Below are 18,330 nucleotides of genomic sequence, written 5' to 3'. Positions count from 1 at the left end.
TTCCTATAGACTAGGGGTGTCAAACTTGCAGCCTGTGAGCCAGATACGCCATGTGCAGGCCACACCCACCCCAACTCCATAAAGGGGAAAAAAACGTCATGATATGTCACATGACAGCAACGTGATGCGGTGAGTTTGACACCCATGCTATAGACAGAAATAAACTTACAGTCTCAGAACAGTTATTTTGAGAATGCAAACTTTAAACTGTTTACCTCCTGTCAATTTCAATCAAGACAAGAATAGAAGCAAAAAGATCCATAAGAGTGAAGAGCAACCATGCACATTTTCTGACTTTGCTGCCTCGAGTTGGCAGAATTGAAGATTAAAAATCGTATAGTAGGAAAGAAGAATCTCACAAAAAGAAGCCTTAAGGAAAACTAATATACTCTTCTTATTTAGGAGAGTCTGAGAACATTTCTAAAAATATAGTTGATTAAAAAAGAAACAAAGTTATTACCTCTTAGCCAGGATCGATAAGAGATGTGCCAACATTTTCTGGGGTTGTGTTCAAAATAGTGTGAAAAAAAGCTTAAGAAAAAACAAAGAAAGAGAATATTATTATTTTTTTTTAAAAAGGAAACAAGATACATATAGCCACAGAGTGGTATCCAAACACTATAGTCAGGGATAGAACGATGGGCCATGATCAATCACATTTTAATGCAAATGTTACAACTTACATTAAATATAATATTTGACAGATGTTATATTTATAAAAACAAATATATTTAAATAATGAAAATATGAAATGCGAATACATAAATGCAGTATTTACAGTAAGGTAATATGATAAGCTAATATGGTAAAATTAAGAAGCAGCAACAGCAGCATAGGTAATTTTTCTTGGCACCGCCTATGCAAAGAACTGTTCTTTTTGTCCATATGTACAAAATATGAAAGGGTTGGATTATGATCCTACAAGTAGTCTCCCTTTACAAGTATTTTTTTAATGATGGTTCAAAATTAAGATAGCCTTAAAAATGACTTATGACCTGTCCTTGAAATTACAACTGTCGCGCCATGGACACATGATCACAATTCGGGTGCTTGGCAACCAGTTCCAATTTACAACAGTTGCGGCATCTTGCCATCATATGATCACTATCTGCAATCTTACGGGACCGCCTGCTGTTACCTCATGCCTCCCACCAACCCGTACGCTCACACAGAGAGGGTCTTCTCAGGGTGCCGTCCGCCAAACAATGTCGGCTGGCGGCCCCCAGGGGTAGGGCCTTCTCTGTTGGAGCTCCTACGCTTTGGAACGAACTTCCCCCTGGTTTACGCCAAGTGCCTGATCTTCGGACTTTTCGCCGTGAGCTGAAAATGCATTTATTTATCCAAGCGGGACTGGATTAAAAGTTTTACTTAATTTTAACTGGGATTAGTTATTAATTTTTAGGTAATGGGGTTTTATCATTTTAATTGTAATTTTAAATTTTGGCCTATTTAAATAAGTTTTTTAATTAGTGTTTTACCTTGTATGATATTTGTATTTTATCGGGCTGTAAACCGCCCTGAGTCCTTCGGGAGATAGGACGGTATAAAAATTTGATTAAATAAATAAAAAATAAATAAATAAATCTTCTCAATTGGCTTCCTACAATCAGTCAACCAATTCGCTTAATGTCTGTGACTCCCTTAACAACCACATGATATGGTTAACAACCATGGCGATTCAATAAATACCATGGTAAAAAATGATCATAAAATAGAGTCCATTCAGATGATGGCTTGCTCAACAATGTTGCTTAGCAACCAATGTTGAGGATTACCTATGTTCCTACCATCTTTCCTTTCAAATCCATCCAGTTGGATGCTACTAGCAAAAAGGCCCAATCCAGGCCAAGACTTATGGGAGGGGTGAAGATGGCTGAACTGATGCTCCAATTTTAATCCAGATAAAAAACTGTACACCTTCCATTTTCATGAAATAACATTCCTCTAGACAAGAGGAATCCTGAACTACTCTTAGTTCAATCTATTTTGGAAGGTTTGTTTTTGCAAGATATGATATTACTTCTGGGCTTGAAAGCCTATATAGTTGGGCTTGGTTAGAATTTGAATGGGAGACTTAGGGACTACCAACACTGTAGCCTAGATCTTGGAAAAAGACAATTACTTATTTTATTTATACAATTTCTATAGCTTCTAATTGCCATAAAAACTGTTCTTGAGGTCACAGAGGTTGAGTTCAACTCCAACAATATTTTACTTTTTATTTTTAAGGTACCAGAGAACCTGGGAGAATGGGCACAGTTACAAATATAATTAGACTCTATTAGTTATAGATACTAAGACTAATGTGATGAACTGCCCCATATAAATATACACACAGAACTTGCTTTAATGTTTTTCTTTTTCATTTGCATTTTAAAATAAAAATTGGACCTGGTGCAGAGATATGCTCCCACATATATTGAAGGGTTTTTCTTAATGTAGCCAAAAAATTAAAAATAAAAATTCAAAAGCAAGCCTTTAAATGCCCAATTTTTCAAAAAAGTGTAAAACATGGGTACTTGCAAAATATTGTCTCCTGCTAGCTCATATGCAACTGTTTATGGAACAGAGGTAGCAAACCTTTAATCAATCCACTCTGTTATTAATTTCCACTTGAACCACTGTAAAAATATGTAAAAAATAGGACAAAATGTAGTGTTAAAATTCCCCGGCTTTCCAAGGTTTACCATTTCAGTATCTGACCTTCTGTCATAAGTGGCAGATTCAGCATTGTACTTTGTAAATAGTTTTCATCACATAAATAATCTTTAGAACAATACAAATGGATATTTCTACTTACGGCAAACGGTAGTAAGTTGTTGGAATTTTGTATTTGAACCACCAGTTCTGATTCTCGGCCGATAACTGCCAAAAGCAGATTGTGTTAGCATGAAATACAATATCCAATGTTAATCTCTTCCATGCAATACTTTTAATCCTCAAAACTTTTACCTTAGACTGTCTACTGTTGACCTCACCCCATTCCTAAGAGGTCTGTAAGGGGCGTGCATAAGCGCACCAGCGTGCCTACCGTTCCTGTCCTAATGTTTTCTTTTATTCATACCCTTTACATATGTGTATTATTATGTTTACACTTGTATCTGTCATAAAATACATGCTTGACGAAAATAAATAAATACAATAAAAATAAATAAAATACTGAAAAATGTTTCTCAGTTGCATGAGAGTGTGGCAATTTTTGGAAGAGCTTGAAAAACCTCATGATTATTGATTTGTTAGATGTTTTTCTCAACTCCTTTTTATTTTTAGGGAACTCTAATGTCCAATGTAAAAACATTTCTACAACCATAATAATAAAGAAATGCTAAGTTTACTGCAGCACGGTATCTGCAATCAACGTTTTTAATACTGCTAGTGCTGTAATACAATGTATTACAATATATAAGAAATCAGAAGGAAGACAATAAAAAAACCCAGCAAGATTTAATGCAGGCACATCATAAATAAGGGAGAAATTAAACCCAGGCGTCTTATTAAGACTGGCTTTATGGTAAATGCGATTCATGCTGACTTCACCTATAATTTGATCCAACTAAGAAACCATCTATGATTTCCAAAGCTCTGTAATCTTACCTGGATGATTTAAGACATTTGCAGTGCAAGACCTATTTTGCCATCCATAATAACCATCTGTGAGATAGACTGGGCTGAAAGAATTTACTAGCCCAAAGTCAGCCCTGGATCTTCCAGTTAACCACTGGCTCAGTGTGAATGAAGGATGTTCTCTTAACTACAGGTAGCCCTCGACCACAATCGAGCACAAAATTTCTGTTGCTAAGTGAGACAGTTGTTAAGTGAATTTTTGCCCCATTTTACGATCTTTCTTGCCTCAGTTGTTTGGTTAGTTACATGTTTGTTAGAGTGATTCTGGATCCCCAATGGACTTTGCTTGTCAGAAGGTCCCAAAAAGTTTGCAGCAACCATCATAAATATGAGGCAGTTGTCAAGCATCGGAATTTTGATCATGTGACCACGTGGTTCCAACAACAGTAGTAAGTGTGAAAAACAATTGTAAGTCACTTTTTTCAGTGCTGTTGTAACTTTGAACGGTCACTAAAAGAATTATTGTAAGCCCAGGACTATCTGTATCCAGAAAAAAACTCCAGAGAAAGAAGTAGCCATAGTTTGCTTCAATTATGGCCACTGGCTTCATTCTCTGACTTCTTTCAAGTGAACTAAGCCAAATTCCCCATTAAAATATCTTAATAAATCAACCTAACTATTTATTTTTGTTATCTATTCATGGATAGAGCAGGAGACATGCACATGGAATGCCATAACACAAAGTATCCGCAACCCAAAATTTCACATGATCTCCAGGGTCATCCAGATATCACTGATGAATTTTAGCAACAAATTACTGAACAGCAAATAGTAGCATGATTTCCTGCTCATTTTTATGGAAAACAAAGTAATTTGTCTCTGATAGGTTTAATGTACCTCACTGCCTGCAACCTCTCCATTTCATTTCCTAATGATTTAATGATACCCTCCATCAAAATCCACAAAGAAAAGGGATGTCGGCAGTCATTTCATTCAACAGAAATCAACCAAAATATAAATGAATGCATTACTTTTAAAATTGTGTTTAGAATTCCATTCAGCGCAGTGAAGGAGGTCACATAAGCCAAGTCACTTCCATTCTCAGAACAATACAAGGAAGCTTCTTGATAGCTCAGATTCTTATTTGCCACGAACCAGAATTCTGACCCATCAATATTCACTGTTGGCCCATGAATTCCTTCTTCATCTACAAAGAAAGAAAATCACATATGAAGCTTACGTTCAGTACAACTTAACATGAAACAGCAACTCCATGCAATCTGAATCATCATGTAACAGGGAGGCCATATGAATCAAAATAAAAATGCTGAGCGTTTTTGATTTAGAACAAAATTGTGTGCCTGCAAGGTGGCTCACGCAGAGGCATGTGCTCCAGCCGGCCCCTCATGTGGCCCAGTGGCAATTAGCCTATGACCCGGTTGTTGGCCACAGATCATAGGTTGGGGACCCCTGACTTAGCGTCAAACGACTGATTTTGACGTCAATTCCTCCAAGTCTGATTTCAAGCAAAGTCATTACAACTCACTTCATCACACAATCATTTTGCTAAAGTTAAAAAGTTTATTAACGTTCTTTAAGAGTTAAAAGAGACCAATGTTCTTAGTAATTACATATTTGGATCAACTCTCTAGTGCAAGAAAGACTGGGTTATACCTAAAAACTATTTCATGAATGGTCATGTTGGGAAGGTAATTATCACTGTCTGTAACTTCTGCATTTCATTTCCTTATGATTTAATTATTTATAATAAACCTAAAATTGAATGACTAAATAAACAAACACACACATCATTTTAGTGATTTTGGGCATTTGTGTGGAATAGGAGCAAGTGACATGCCATCCAAGTACAAATAATATGATGTACTTGCATCAGGCATCATGACATGAGCGCAGCATTTATGCAATGATATCATGACGTGTCAACACTTTGATATCACAGAATAGGAGTTGGAAGGATCCTTCTTAGTTATTCCTGAAGCTTGGCCAAGTTCCTTTTGGATAAAGGTTAATACTTTCAATTATATAAATCTTATTTCAAGTTTCAATCACACACACACAACACACACACACACACACACACTATGCAATGCTACTGTATGTTTAGAGTTTTACAAAATATATTATTTATGCAATGCACACATTCCAGCTATCTGAAATACTTGAACTGGGATTAAGCTAACAATCCCATCTGTTTTAAAACTGCCATGAGGCTGTGGAAAGAAAGATGCCTGAACTACAATGAAGTGTATGAAAAGTAAAACAAAAAAAATCTTACCTGGTTTGTACCATTCAGGTGTCTTTGGAGTACTACCTGTTGATAAATGAAAAGCCTATCACTGGATGTACTAATATAGCCTTGGTTAGAAAAATGGCTACATGTCACTGTTTTTATTGGCAATTGGAAATGTATAACCTTCTAGTAAAACAGGAATGTTCAAACTTGAATTCAACAATAATTTAACACTTTCCATACATATAAAGTCTCTTGAGTTACTTTAAAAAACTGAATCTAATTGAGGCATGAATCCATGTTCCAAGTTTTCTTTGCTATTAATATTACACTTTCAAACTCAAGTGGTTAAAAAAAATCCAACATTTAACTGATCAAAAATCCATAAAGAGTTCTTGGAAAGAGTTGTATAACAACATGATTATCATCATACTCCAAGAGAATACTGCAAATAGCAGGAAATGGAATGAAATAGATACGATTATTCAGAGAACAATTACCGTACTTCATACAATAGAATTAATTTTATATCCACTAACAGCCAGACAGAAAGCAAAGAAATTACCCTACTGCTCTATCAATTGCCATATTTCTCTGCTAAAATCTTGTTCCAAACCATAAGAAGAATTTATGGTTTGAAAACATTGTCTCCCAGCATTTAAGCACCTGAGTTAGGCTGTACTGGTTCCCCCCCCCCCTCCAATCTTTTGAGCCTGGAGGAACCCTTGAAATATTTTTCAACCCTCGGGGAACCCCTGCACATTCAGCCTCAAATATAGGCCAGAACTTGCAAAATTATAATATTCATTTCATGTGTAGGTACTATGTGTTTGTAACAGTGTTCATAAACTAAAAATAAAGAATGATTTTTTTCCCTTTCCCCTGCTTCCTTCCCCACACCCTCTCTTTGTGGGTGGCTGCTGCTAATACCTGGACCCAGACCAGACCTGACCTAGATCTCTTGCACCCTGGGGAGTGGAGAGATAGCTCTCTACTCCCCAGGTTGCTACATCTGGAGAAAGGGAGGCTGGTGAGCTGGCAAGTAGAGTCCCTACAAGGAAGCCTCACTTGTAGGCCCATTCACCAACTCCTGCTCCTCCCTCCTTGCTTGCTCTTCAGCTAGGCTTTGCTCACCTACTAGCTTCTGGGGTGTGTGGGTGTGGGTGTGCGCATGCACACACAATTCCTGCCCCAGCCAGGAGTTCATGTGGACTCCAGGGGGCCAATCAGAGGTTGGAAGGGTTTTGTTCAGTCTCTCTTTTTTAAAAAAACAAATCATCATCCAACCAGGGAACCCTTAGCGACCTCTTGCAGAATGTTAGGTTTCTGCAGAAGTCCAACTGAAAAACCCTGGGATGCACACAAAACTAAAACATAATCTTTGAATACTGAGCTTGAGAGAAATCCATACTTTACTATGTTTTTGTTTCAGTTTACAGCATTGTTGTCCCTTTAGTTAAAATGGATGGAAAGTCAAAAAATAGTTTTACACTTGGAAAGTGTACGGAGGGCTCGTGGCTCTCAGATCACGAGCCAGCAATTAAGCACATATTCAATAATTGCCCTGCTTCAAGGATACCTTGCAAGTCTGTTAATTTGTAGGAAAAAAAAGCCATGACTCTGAACTACTACAAGAATGAGAGGCATCTGTACTTTTCTATCCATGTTTGTTTGGTTTTGTTGTTCCTGGCACTAAAGATTCTTATTCAGCCAAATTGGGTTTGCCAAACTGACTTATGCCAAGCCTTGCCTAGGAAATAAGGTTACTCATGGAAAATCATGGAGTTGCCAAATCCTAGTTGGGGGATATGGATACTGGTTAACAGTAGGACACAAAAAGAAAGAAAACACTTCTATGTAATACACACATTCTGGAAATAATGTATGCCAAAGATGGGACTTCAACATTTGATTCAACATCCGTAGTTAGATGGAAACTAACTCAACATTTGGGGAGGAAAAACTGATAACACTTTTCAGAACTCAGATTTTTTTAGAGTTACAGGAAATTGGCTAATCACAATGCTGACATATTAAATAAAATGAAGGAAAAGACAATCCTAAATTTTTACTGTTTTTATCCTGCATACTTTTATCTGGAATGAGCCATGCTGAATACAGTAAATCTACTTTCTAAAAAACAACAACATAAGTAAACAATATATGGTTGAAAGCCAAATTTACCTTTAGTGATCTGGCATACCCATTCAAGTTTTACATCACAATGGAAAGGCTTTAAGTAGAAATCGTCTTCTCTAGGTCCATATAGGTAACTATGCCACATTGGTCCGCGTTTTCGCCCAAGGGTCTATATAATTACAAAAGAAAAGCAGTGATAATATGAATTATTGCTTTTTGTAGTAACTCTCAAGTAAGTAAGTGTCCATAACTAAATTCTGTTAAAAAGATTTCCTTCCTTCTTATTAGCTTGTTTAATTATTCATTATTCATTGTTTAATTATTCATTGTTCATTGGAATTTTCTTTTAAATATACAAGGGATTCTAGCTACAGGCTAAAAAAATAGCAATACCAATTAAATTTATATGCTACTTCACAGTGCTTTAGAGCAGTTTACAGAGTCAGCATATTGTCCCAAACAATCTGGGTCAGAGGTGGGTTTCAGCAGGTTCTGACCAGTTCTGGAGAACCAGTAGCAGAAATTTTGAGTAGTTTGGAGAACCGGTAGTAAAAATTCTGACTGGCCTCTCCCTCGTCTATTCTCTGCCTTCCAAGTCCCAGCTAACTGGGAAGAAATGGGGATTTTGCAGTAACCTTCCCCTGGAATAGGGTGGAAATGAAGATTTTACAGTATCTTTTCCCTACCACGCCCACCAAGCCATGCCACACCCACCAAGCCACACCCACAGAACCGGCAATAAGAAATTTTTGAAATCCACCACTGATCTGGGTCGTTATTTTACTGACCTCGGAAGGATGGAAGGCTGAGCCAACCTTGAACTGGTGGGCAGAGTTATCTTACAATACTGCACTCTAACCACTGCGCTGCCACCACCACCACAACAAATACAGAAGTATACTTCTATTTAATACTGGGTACTTGCTTGATGAGGAAAATCAGGTTTTGAAAAATATTATTTTCAGCTGGTGATCAACAAAAGGGAAACATTCCAGGCATGTATTTGGATTTCCAATAGGTAAAAGCAAGATACAAATGAATGGTAAATGCAGAAGTAGAAAAGGATCAAGTAAGGTAAGGGCTAAATGTTTTTTTCCTTAGCTGAGAATAGTCCAATTAAAGCCAGCGGGGCTCACTTTTTACAGAATTAAACTACTGCCAACTACTTACTCAGAACTGAAGTATGAAATTGCCATGCCATGCTTGATATATTTATAAACGTATCTTTGAAATATATTTCATATTTTGAAATATATTTGAAATATTTGTCAAAAACGACATATACCTACTTTAAAATAGTTTTTTTTTCCAACTAATCAAAACAACCTATTGAAAGGATCACTGCTACTATACATTCCAAGACAAATTATATTATGCACATTATTGCATTCCAATGTAATATTTACAAATGTAACACAGCTGAAAAAGGCTGTTTTATTCTGAAGTTAGGACAACAACTCTAACCAATTAGATAGAGAGGGAGATGAATAATAGGGACATGCCAGGGTATTTGCAAGAAGACTGCAAGCATTCAGGAGATTTTAGTTATGTCTATGTTCATGCTAGAAATAAGATTAGGGTGTTCTGGATGAGGCAGTAAAGCCACAAAGGCAACCTTGGATTCATTCTGTTTAAAAATTCCAGGACTGCTTCTGGCTCCATCTGGAACTGATATATTAATTTCCTCCATTCAAAATCAAAGTGACCGTGTGTGAGAAAACAAGAATGCCAAAATCACCAGAGTAATGCTCTTAAGTATCTCTCCTAGGCTGTTCAAACAGGCAGGCTGTGGAAGCAGTGCAGTATTCACCTCTTCCCCATACACACACTTTTTTTTTTAAGGACTGTACACTAAGAACTGATTTTCTGCTAAATGAGATGAAGCAATTCCATAGTAAAAAGAAAATTTAACAGAGCACAGGTTAAAAATCCCTTAGGGCAGTCTAACTGGCTAAATTGCAGGACATCTTGACAAGCATTAGGTCAACGGAGTTATTCTACAAAAAGATAGCACCGATTCTTCCAGTATTTCTTCCTCTTTAAGAGTTAGTAATCAAAAAATGTCACAATGCACCTTGATAGCTGCACAGTCTCGAAGCTCATAGTCATCTTCTCTAAATTCCAGGGGCATAACAACAGTCGAGACCTATGGAGGAAGAATGGTTTTAAAGCTGTATGTTATTGATTTTAACTAGTATGCTTTAGTAAAAATAGTCGCAATATCCCAGTACTGTAGGAACAAGAATCTTGAGAAAAATAAAAAGAGTACTTTCAATATTCATTAACAGTTATATGTTTTAGTAAACTAAACCAGATTATCTTCTGCAATTTCATGACAAAGCCTTTGCTAATTTGTTAAAGGTCACCTTATGAGTTGGTTACTGATCATAATCCAAAACTTTATATTCATTCTATGAAAGTCTGAATCCTATATAGGTATTTCTCTTTTCTTCTTTTCTCCTTCCTTCCTCTTTCTTTCCTCCCTCTCTCCCTCCCCAGGAAATGACCACAGCAATGTCACTAAATGAGGACTTCCATTGTGTAATTGTGTTTAAATAAAGCAAATCCTCCAGTAATTTTCATATAGAATAGCCTAATGGCATAGGCTTTGGTTTTCTGAACACTTTTGTAACTAATTTAAGCTACTGTACATTATTTAAAGTTATCATTTAAAGCCTGTTTTATTTTTCCTGTGCAAAATATTATTTAAGCTTTTCAACTTCAGAATTTTACCAATATTCTTCCAGCTAGAATTGGATCATTTAGCATTCTAAGTATGGTCAGCTCAACTTACCGGCTTATCATCACTCCATTGCCATGAACCCAGAAAATCAGGCTTCCTCTTATTTAGCCCAATCCAGACCCATCTGTCATCACTGTAAATAAAAAAGTAAAAATGCAAAGGAATGCTGAACTTAATTGTTTTATTACTTTTGAGTGTTTGGTGATCATTTTCATCATTTTAGACAACTGCTCTGTGACATGCTCAAATCTGAAAGCATGTGGATGATCATTTTGCCAATCTGCTGTTCAGCATTGCATATACTTTTCTTTATAAATATTCCCCTGAGGATCTGTACTTATAAAGCCTGTAACACATAAGTGTTTATAGATTAGAAAACAAAGAAAGAAGAAATGGGCTTGTCTTCCATGGTCTGGAATCTGGACACAGAAGTCACCAAGAAAAAAAAAAGTCAAAGATATAAGCTGAATGGTTTTATGTAGTGGAAGGCAAAGCACTTAGGGGGATATAGATGCCAATAAATAAATAAATACTGTACTATATATACTTGCAAATAAATCCATCTGTAGATAAACAAACCCTGGAATTTTTAAGCAAAGTACCATGAAAAATGTGCTATCTGGTGATAGACAATCTACATTTTTTTTCATATTTTAAAAAACATTTTGTGGGTCTATTTTTTCACAGATGGACTTATCCAGGAGAATAAATGGAAATTAGGAGTACTTTTAAAAAAGTATTATGTATATACTCATGGATAAGCCCATCAACAGAAAAGCCAAGCCTGATTTTTGGCAAGCATTTTGACACCTACAATTTTTGGCTTACCCAAAGTATATACAATAAATACAGTAACTCAGCAGGTCCTTTGGCAGTCACAAATCTTTTGTTTAGCAAATTGGCTAACCAGCTTGCCCTTGAGTTGGGCTCAATAGAGACAAATGTCCTTTAATTTGTCTGGCCTTGTTGAACAACTTGCAAATCTTTCAGGGACATTCCAGAAATATCTTTAGTTTTAGCCATCAACTTTGTTTGCTGTCTTCCCTCTATGCCCCAAAGTATGTAAGTTTCTGCCTGATCATCATTGTTTCTAACACTCTTATTTCTTCAAGAAATAATCTCCTTATGCATAGTCTCCTTAGGCTGGTTTTTGACTACATGAAAGATTTATTGATGATGATGGTGACACACATACTTCTAATGGTAATCAGCATATAAAAGAGATGATATATAAATGCTGGAAAGATTTAACTATTGAGAGTTCCTTTAATTGATCCTTGAAACAGTTTTCTCTAGTTTATAACAGAAGTGATATGAAACCACACTGTAGTACATTAAATTTTTTAGGGGGAAATAAAGCAGAGGATCTTTTCCTTCACACTGAGCAGGATTGCACAGAAACCATTTGCCTCCCTTACCTCAGTCTCAAGATGCCCCTAAGAGACTGGTTAAGATTGCTTGACTTTTCAAGTATTTTAAAAGCTATAATGGTACTTTATCTGTCACATCTGCTGTGGTAAAATACATGAAGAGATATTTAGACATCAGTTGAGTTCACTAAAATGCTAGACTCTTGAGAATATCACCTGATGATCTCCCTCAGTATTGTATGGAGTTCCTTAATGTCTTCTGAGTGGCTGAAACTAGGAAGATGTCCTCCAAGAGCTTCACAAAATCTCTCAGCTTCTTCCCAAGTTCTGGTTCTCAGCAATCTTTCCTTATGAAAAAACTTTGTAAGAAAATAGGGAAAAAAATCCATTTTATCTCTGTACAAAAGTACTATTTCATTTTTTTTCTAGACATATATGCCTATTACTTTGACAGATTAATGAACTTTCTGATCTTGTTATTACATTTCTATTTTGCTCTATTTTAAATTTATCAAAACTTCATCGTTTCATTTCTGTGGTTGGTTATCAAGACCCAAGACTACTATTCCATTCATTTGAAGTTCTAACTGAAGGAAATGGTTTTTCATTTTTTTTTTCAAGCAGCCTCCCTGATCTTTGAGGAATCCAACATAAGGGATGAGAGAGGCAGCTTCAGAAAAAATGGGAACTCCATAGATTTCCTTCAGGTTATGCCAACAGAACCACTCAGAGCATCTCAAAATAATTCAAGATTAAAGTTGCCAAAGAAATTCAACATGGATCTGTATTAGGGCAAATTCACAACATTTGACGTAATAGATTTTGTTGCAGTAGAAAGGGTAGCAATGAATGAAGCCCATTAGCACCTATTTTACTTCACTCAAAGTTCCATAAACACAAAACTGATTTGCTTACAGAAATATTTCTAAAAAACAAAATATGCGTCCAAAACTTGCATTCGGGGAAGCATTCTTTTAAAAAAGCTTATTTTCGTGATTTTAAACATTTAAAAATACTTTTAAAATCTTGCTTTGGGAAAGTATGTAACTAATAGTACTGGGTTTTTTAAGAAAAACATTCCTCCGGGAGTTAATATTACAGCTTAGATAGTTTAGGAGAATCACTAAATTGATCCCATATCTAGCATTTCTGCCCAAACAGTGAAAATTATTCCATCTGAGAGAAAGAGAGGGGGGGAGGGAGGGAGAAAAGAAGGAGGGAAACATATGTAATTTTGGTTAATATATAATGGAACCTATGACAGTCAAGGAGAGTACAAGAGTATGTTTTCTTAAGAGCCGAGAGAATGTAATTCAACAGAAAGGATATAATAATTTAATAGACTTGATATGATACCTTATAACAAGCAAAACCTGAACCCCTGGACCACCCTTTTGGGCAAGGGTCAGTGATTTTCGGCATTATCTCTGTTTCTCTCTTTGGTCCAATGTATTTCTTGCAAATAGAGTAAGCTTTAAATGTTTGGCAATCCTTGACTTCCCACTTTCCAAGGTATCTTCCACTTGACATTGCCACACATCCTCCACGGAATTCTAAAAAGTTGATGTTTCAATTACTTATGTGATATTTTAAGAAAACGGTCACCCAACCAAGGCTGTATTATGAAACAAGTATTAGCACTTCACTGTTCAAAATTTTACCTGGTTGAAAGAAACCCCAATTTGTATACGTTAGTAGGTCATTATTTCCATCCACACTTCCCCATCTATACTCTCCTGATGAGCTGATATCTTGCAAGCCAGTCCAGAAGTACTTTTCTTCAACTTTATTATCCATTCTGATTAAATTATTTATAAATTCTTGTTCAAATCTGTAAAGGTCAGAGATTCAATACAAAGAATAATTATCATCAGATGTACAAAATGTATTTAGCTAGGATTAAAGAGAATATTTGAAAATTTAAGAAATTTTACATTCAAAGAGTAACACTGTACAATACCTGTTTGCTATAGTAAGATTGCAAACACTTCCAAAGAAGACTTCATTCTTGTCAATCCTATAGCAATAATCTCCATGTTTCTTCCATTCCTAATTTAAAGGGTGATAATCATTTATTCAAAGGTAAAGGCAACATGTGACATAAAGTGATCACATTAATTGGAAGATAGGAATGGCAAGCCAGTGTAAGCAGTCCATCTGCTTCTGCCCTCTTATTTTTTCACAAACAGCTTGCTATTTATCTCATTTTAAGATCATGTCCTACAACCATATTATTAAAATGTAAGTTTTACTTAACAGTTTATTTAAAACAGAAACTAAATGTAAAATTAAAACACGTACACTTTATTATGCAGCTCAAATTTCAAGACAGACTTTCAACTGGAATTTCTAATGATACAATGCTTTTTCAAATCTAGAAAGATAATTGGAAAAATTGCTAGAGAATGGTTATCCTCCTAGCTTTGTAGATTTTTTGTGGGGAGGGGCTATCAACATTGGTTGTGAATGTTGAAGTTGGTATCGACTCTGTGTGACCAAAGAGATAGATTTCTTCCCTGATGATCTGTCCCTAATTTGATTTTTTAAGTCTTCCAATAGTAGTATGGCCATACCTGTATGTAATACCCATTTCTTGAATCCTCATATGTGTTTCTAAACTATTGATACACAAGTCAAAACATGAACACCTATAAAAACTAATGAGAGTAAAAAATCATGGAACCATGAAATACAATAAAATAGTTGTTGAAAATATCCCAAGGCTTTGGGGAATTCTCTGCATATAAAATCAATGTTAAAAAAATACATGAGCTTTAATGCAGAAAGAAAACAATTTCCTATGGGAGGAATTTGGCTGCAAAATAATAGTTGCTCTCAAATATCTGAGTTGTATGTATAAGAGCCATGGTGGCACAGTGATTAGAATGCAGTACTACAGGCTATTTCTGCTGACTGCCAGCTGCCAGCAGTTTGGCAGTTTGATTCTCAGCCACTCAAGACTGACTCAGCCTTCCATCCTTCCGAGGTTAGCAAAATGAGGACACAGATTGTTGGGGGCAATGTGCTGACTCTAAATCACTTTAAAGCGGAGGTCCCCAACGTGTGATCCACAGCCCACTACTGGGACGCAAGTTAATCGCCACTGGGCTTTAAGGGCTGCCGGTATGTGCAGGCCGCTCACGTGGCCCAATGACCATTAGCCCACAGCCCAATATGGGGCCATGAACCAGAGGTTGGGGACCCCTGTTGTAAAGCACTGTGAAGTGGTATATATGTCTAAGTGGTATTGCTACTGTTTTTTGACAGGAAATAATTAAGAAATATATCAAAATATTTATGTCAAATTATGGACAGAAATTAAAAAAAAAATGAAAGGTGGAAAAACATAAAGCTTTCTTGGTTGTACAAGAATGGCAAAAAACTGTAAGTAAAGCCCCACCTTCAGAAAATTCTGGAAAACATGATGCATGGAGGCAATGCTCTTTTTCCTCCCCAATTCCCTGAAGCAATTTGCAGAGCCGCATGCCCTCCTCCTCCTTTTCTGCAGTCTCACTTTCTCTTTCCTCCTGGCCAGATCCGTCTCCCAGGCCAAGAGCAGAAGCTGACTGCCCTCAGCCTGGGTCATCTGGAGAAGGGGCAGGCCAGGTGGCGAGCACCTTGCTGTATGTCTCTCACAAAGCGCCTGCTTCGCAAGAACATCACCTCCGTGCATTGCGTTTTCTGGCAGTTTCCTCCCCGATGCAATTCGCAGAGCCACGTGCCCTCCTCCTCCTTGGTGGCTAAAGGGGAAGAAGAAAACTCTGGGCATGTTGAGAAGACACACAGTCCTGTTGCTGGAAGAAGGTCAAAGTTGGTTCCCCCGCTCTCTTAAACTGAACTGCATTGGTTTTCTTACTTGTTGATAAATGATCCTGGGAGAAAGCAGGAGCCAGCCACTACAGAGGCGGCGCTGATCCGTTTTGGGTGGTCAAAATGCCAAATGGCTGTGGGGAGCTGAGACATTTCTCCTTCACACCGCCCCCCCCCCAGCTGCTCAGTGCAGTTCAGCTTAAGAAAGCAAGGGGGGGAACCAACCTCGACTGTGGATGGAGCCCCTCTAGGCACAAAGACCATTTGGGAGAAGGTGGCTGAGGAGGGAGGAGTGTAGGCGCAAGGGAAGGCGCAAGGATGGAGAGGCGGGAGACTGCAGGAGAAGCAGCCATTCTCCCCTTCTTCCAGCAACAGGAGTGTGTGTGTTCTCATGTGCCCAGAGTTTTCTTCTTCCCCTTTAGCCACCGAGAGCTCCAAGTTCTCCCAGGGTCTGCCTGGAAACAGCTGTAGCAGTTCTGACAGCTGCTTTTACAACTTGTGCGAGGACTGGAGATCCCCACTCCCTACAGCAGTAGACTTCTCCTTAACCTCCTGAGATTTCTGCCCCCATGGCTGCTGTGCGGCATAGGGTGAGGGTGATCTGTGTAGACCACCTGCAGGCTTTGGGTGTGCTGAGTGGGCTTGCATCTTCAAGGAACTGGTGGCTTGCTGGGTGTTGTGCAGGTGTACGGCAAAGTGCTGCCACCCAAAAACTTTTGCCATGAACTCCGCTGCCTGGAACCATCCAAAAATGCGATGCTCTTTCTTTGCCTCCGCACGTCCCATTTTTGGAACTGGGGAGGCAGTGGAGATCTCCAGGCAGCAGAGATTGCGGCAAGTGTTTTTGGATGGCAGTTCCTTGCCTTGTGCCCCCTGCACAGCATCTGCTTCGCCAAGCAAGTCCTGACCTCTGCGCTTCCCTGGGCCGCTTCTGGAATCAGGCTCCGACCAAGGCAGCAAAGGCGCAGGGGGCTTGTCAGAAAGCCTGGCACCGTGTTTACGAGATGGCAGCATCCAGGAGGACTGAAGTGCTGCGTCTCTATGGGGCCTTGCTGCGAGAAAGCCAGGCTTTCAACGCCTACAGCTATAGGTAGGAAGATGGGGGCATTTCGAGAGTGGAGCCTTCGGTGCCAAGTCGCTGTAAGAAAAGTGCATTTACTATATGGTCCATTTAGATTCCATGAACAGACCTAAAGAGATACCAATAACTACTTGGCAAAGGCTGGAACATATCAAGCACCAGAAGCTTCCACACTGCCAGTTGATTTACAAATTGCTAGAAGATAAAAATTGACAGCAAAAATGAGAGGAGGACTACTAAGGAAAATGACAGAACTAATATCAACTACTAGGGCTTATATATAAAATCAGTTACCTAGAGACTGAACAAACAAAGAACTGCATGATAAAATGGATGCGAAACTAAAGAAATAGTCACAAACAGAAATGAGAATTATGGAACAAATCTACAAAATTTACTCTGAATTATAACTTATTATTGAACTTGAAGCAGCAAGAATGTTGAATATATCAAATATATTTAATTAAAGTTCATCTTTCATTTAGAACAGAAATTTTTGTTCTGTCTTTACCTTACTTGGGGAACAATCTTTATCAGATTTTTGTTCCTCTAAAACTTTTCCTTTTTTCATACACACAAACTTAAGTTTATTGTTACAAGGTAGGATGTTCCATCGGCCAAACTACAAAGAAAAGGAAACAATAATTTTAGAACTCCCAAAGACATAATCATCCAAACGAATTGTTTTTCAATTGTTCATGTACTTTTTGCACCTGTTTTTCATAAATTATAAAAATACATAGAAAAAAAACTATTTCCCTACTACAATTCTTGAAATGTATATTTCTCATAGAACTTTGAATAAGATAGCATAAAACCTGCAGCTTTTAAACACTTCATTCAATCTCATAAAAGATCATTTGCATTTGAAATTTCAAAGAAGTAAATCATTTCGGTGAAATTCCAGTAAGTGGAGAGTTGCATCATCGCACTCAATTACAAATAACCAAAGGATGTATGTGAATGACCTCATGGTCACCATCACTTCATCCTTTTGAACTCTGCCTCCTCCTTGTTTAATTAATTTAACTTAATTATTTAAATTTTCAGTGCAAAAGAAATACTAGCTCTCTTTGATAAAATGAGGCATATACTTTTTGCCTTTTATGAAGTTTACAAAACACTTTAGAGTCGAGTAATTATAAAACATCCCAGAAGATCCTTACCTTTCCGGAATAGGAGACACAATTTGGAAGGTCTTTGAAGGAAACCTTTGGTTCATTCTGATCCCAGTATGTAAATACTACTTTGGAATCATCTGACCACTTAAACAAGGCTGGAATGTCTTTATTTATTAATCCTATCCATATTTTGTCTTTCGTATCTACAATTAAAGCAGAAACTCAAACAGTTCAAAAATAATGAGGCAAAA

The 18,330-nt window shown here is 37.4% G+C and overlaps 1 protein-coding gene across 2 annotated transcripts in view; it reads right to left on the bottom strand.

Annotated features, from left to right (window-relative positions):
• Positions 1-18,330, bottom strand: part of LY75 (lymphocyte antigen 75) — a 91,545-nt gene that overhangs the window by 40,708 nt on the left and 32,507 nt on the right. For both annotated transcript variants that reach the window (XR_009156202.1, XM_058191890.1), the window contains exons 8-20: positions 18,125-18,282; positions 17,470-17,580; positions 14,028-14,116; positions 13,729-13,898; positions 13,424-13,620; positions 12,284-12,426; positions 10,749-10,830; positions 10,029-10,100; positions 8,000-8,123; positions 5,861-5,896; positions 4,596-4,771; positions 2,801-2,865; positions 461-531 (exon numbers count right to left, since the gene is read on the bottom strand). Coding sequence is in view for 1 of the 2 variants with exons in the window: in XM_058191890.1 (XP_058047873.1) it covers positions 461-531; positions 2,801-2,865; positions 4,596-4,771; positions 5,861-5,896; positions 8,000-8,123; positions 10,029-10,100; positions 10,749-10,830; positions 12,284-12,426; positions 13,424-13,620; positions 13,729-13,898; positions 14,028-14,116; positions 17,470-17,580; positions 18,125-18,282 (1,494 nt within the window). In the remaining variant the exon portion in view is untranslated. The remainder of the gene's footprint in view (positions 1-460; positions 532-2,800; positions 2,866-4,595; positions 4,772-5,860; positions 5,897-7,999; positions 8,124-10,028; positions 10,101-10,748; positions 10,831-12,283; positions 12,427-13,423; positions 13,621-13,728; positions 13,899-14,027; positions 14,117-17,469; positions 17,581-18,124; positions 18,283-18,330) is intronic.

Source organism: Ahaetulla prasina, chromosome 1 (assembly GCF_028640845.1).
Source record: "Ahaetulla prasina isolate Xishuangbanna chromosome 1, ASM2864084v1, whole genome shotgun sequence".
Lineage (NCBI taxonomy): Eukaryota > Metazoa > Chordata > Lepidosauria > Squamata > Colubridae > Ahaetulla > Ahaetulla prasina.
This window is presented reverse-complemented; position numbering and strand designations above follow the sequence as displayed.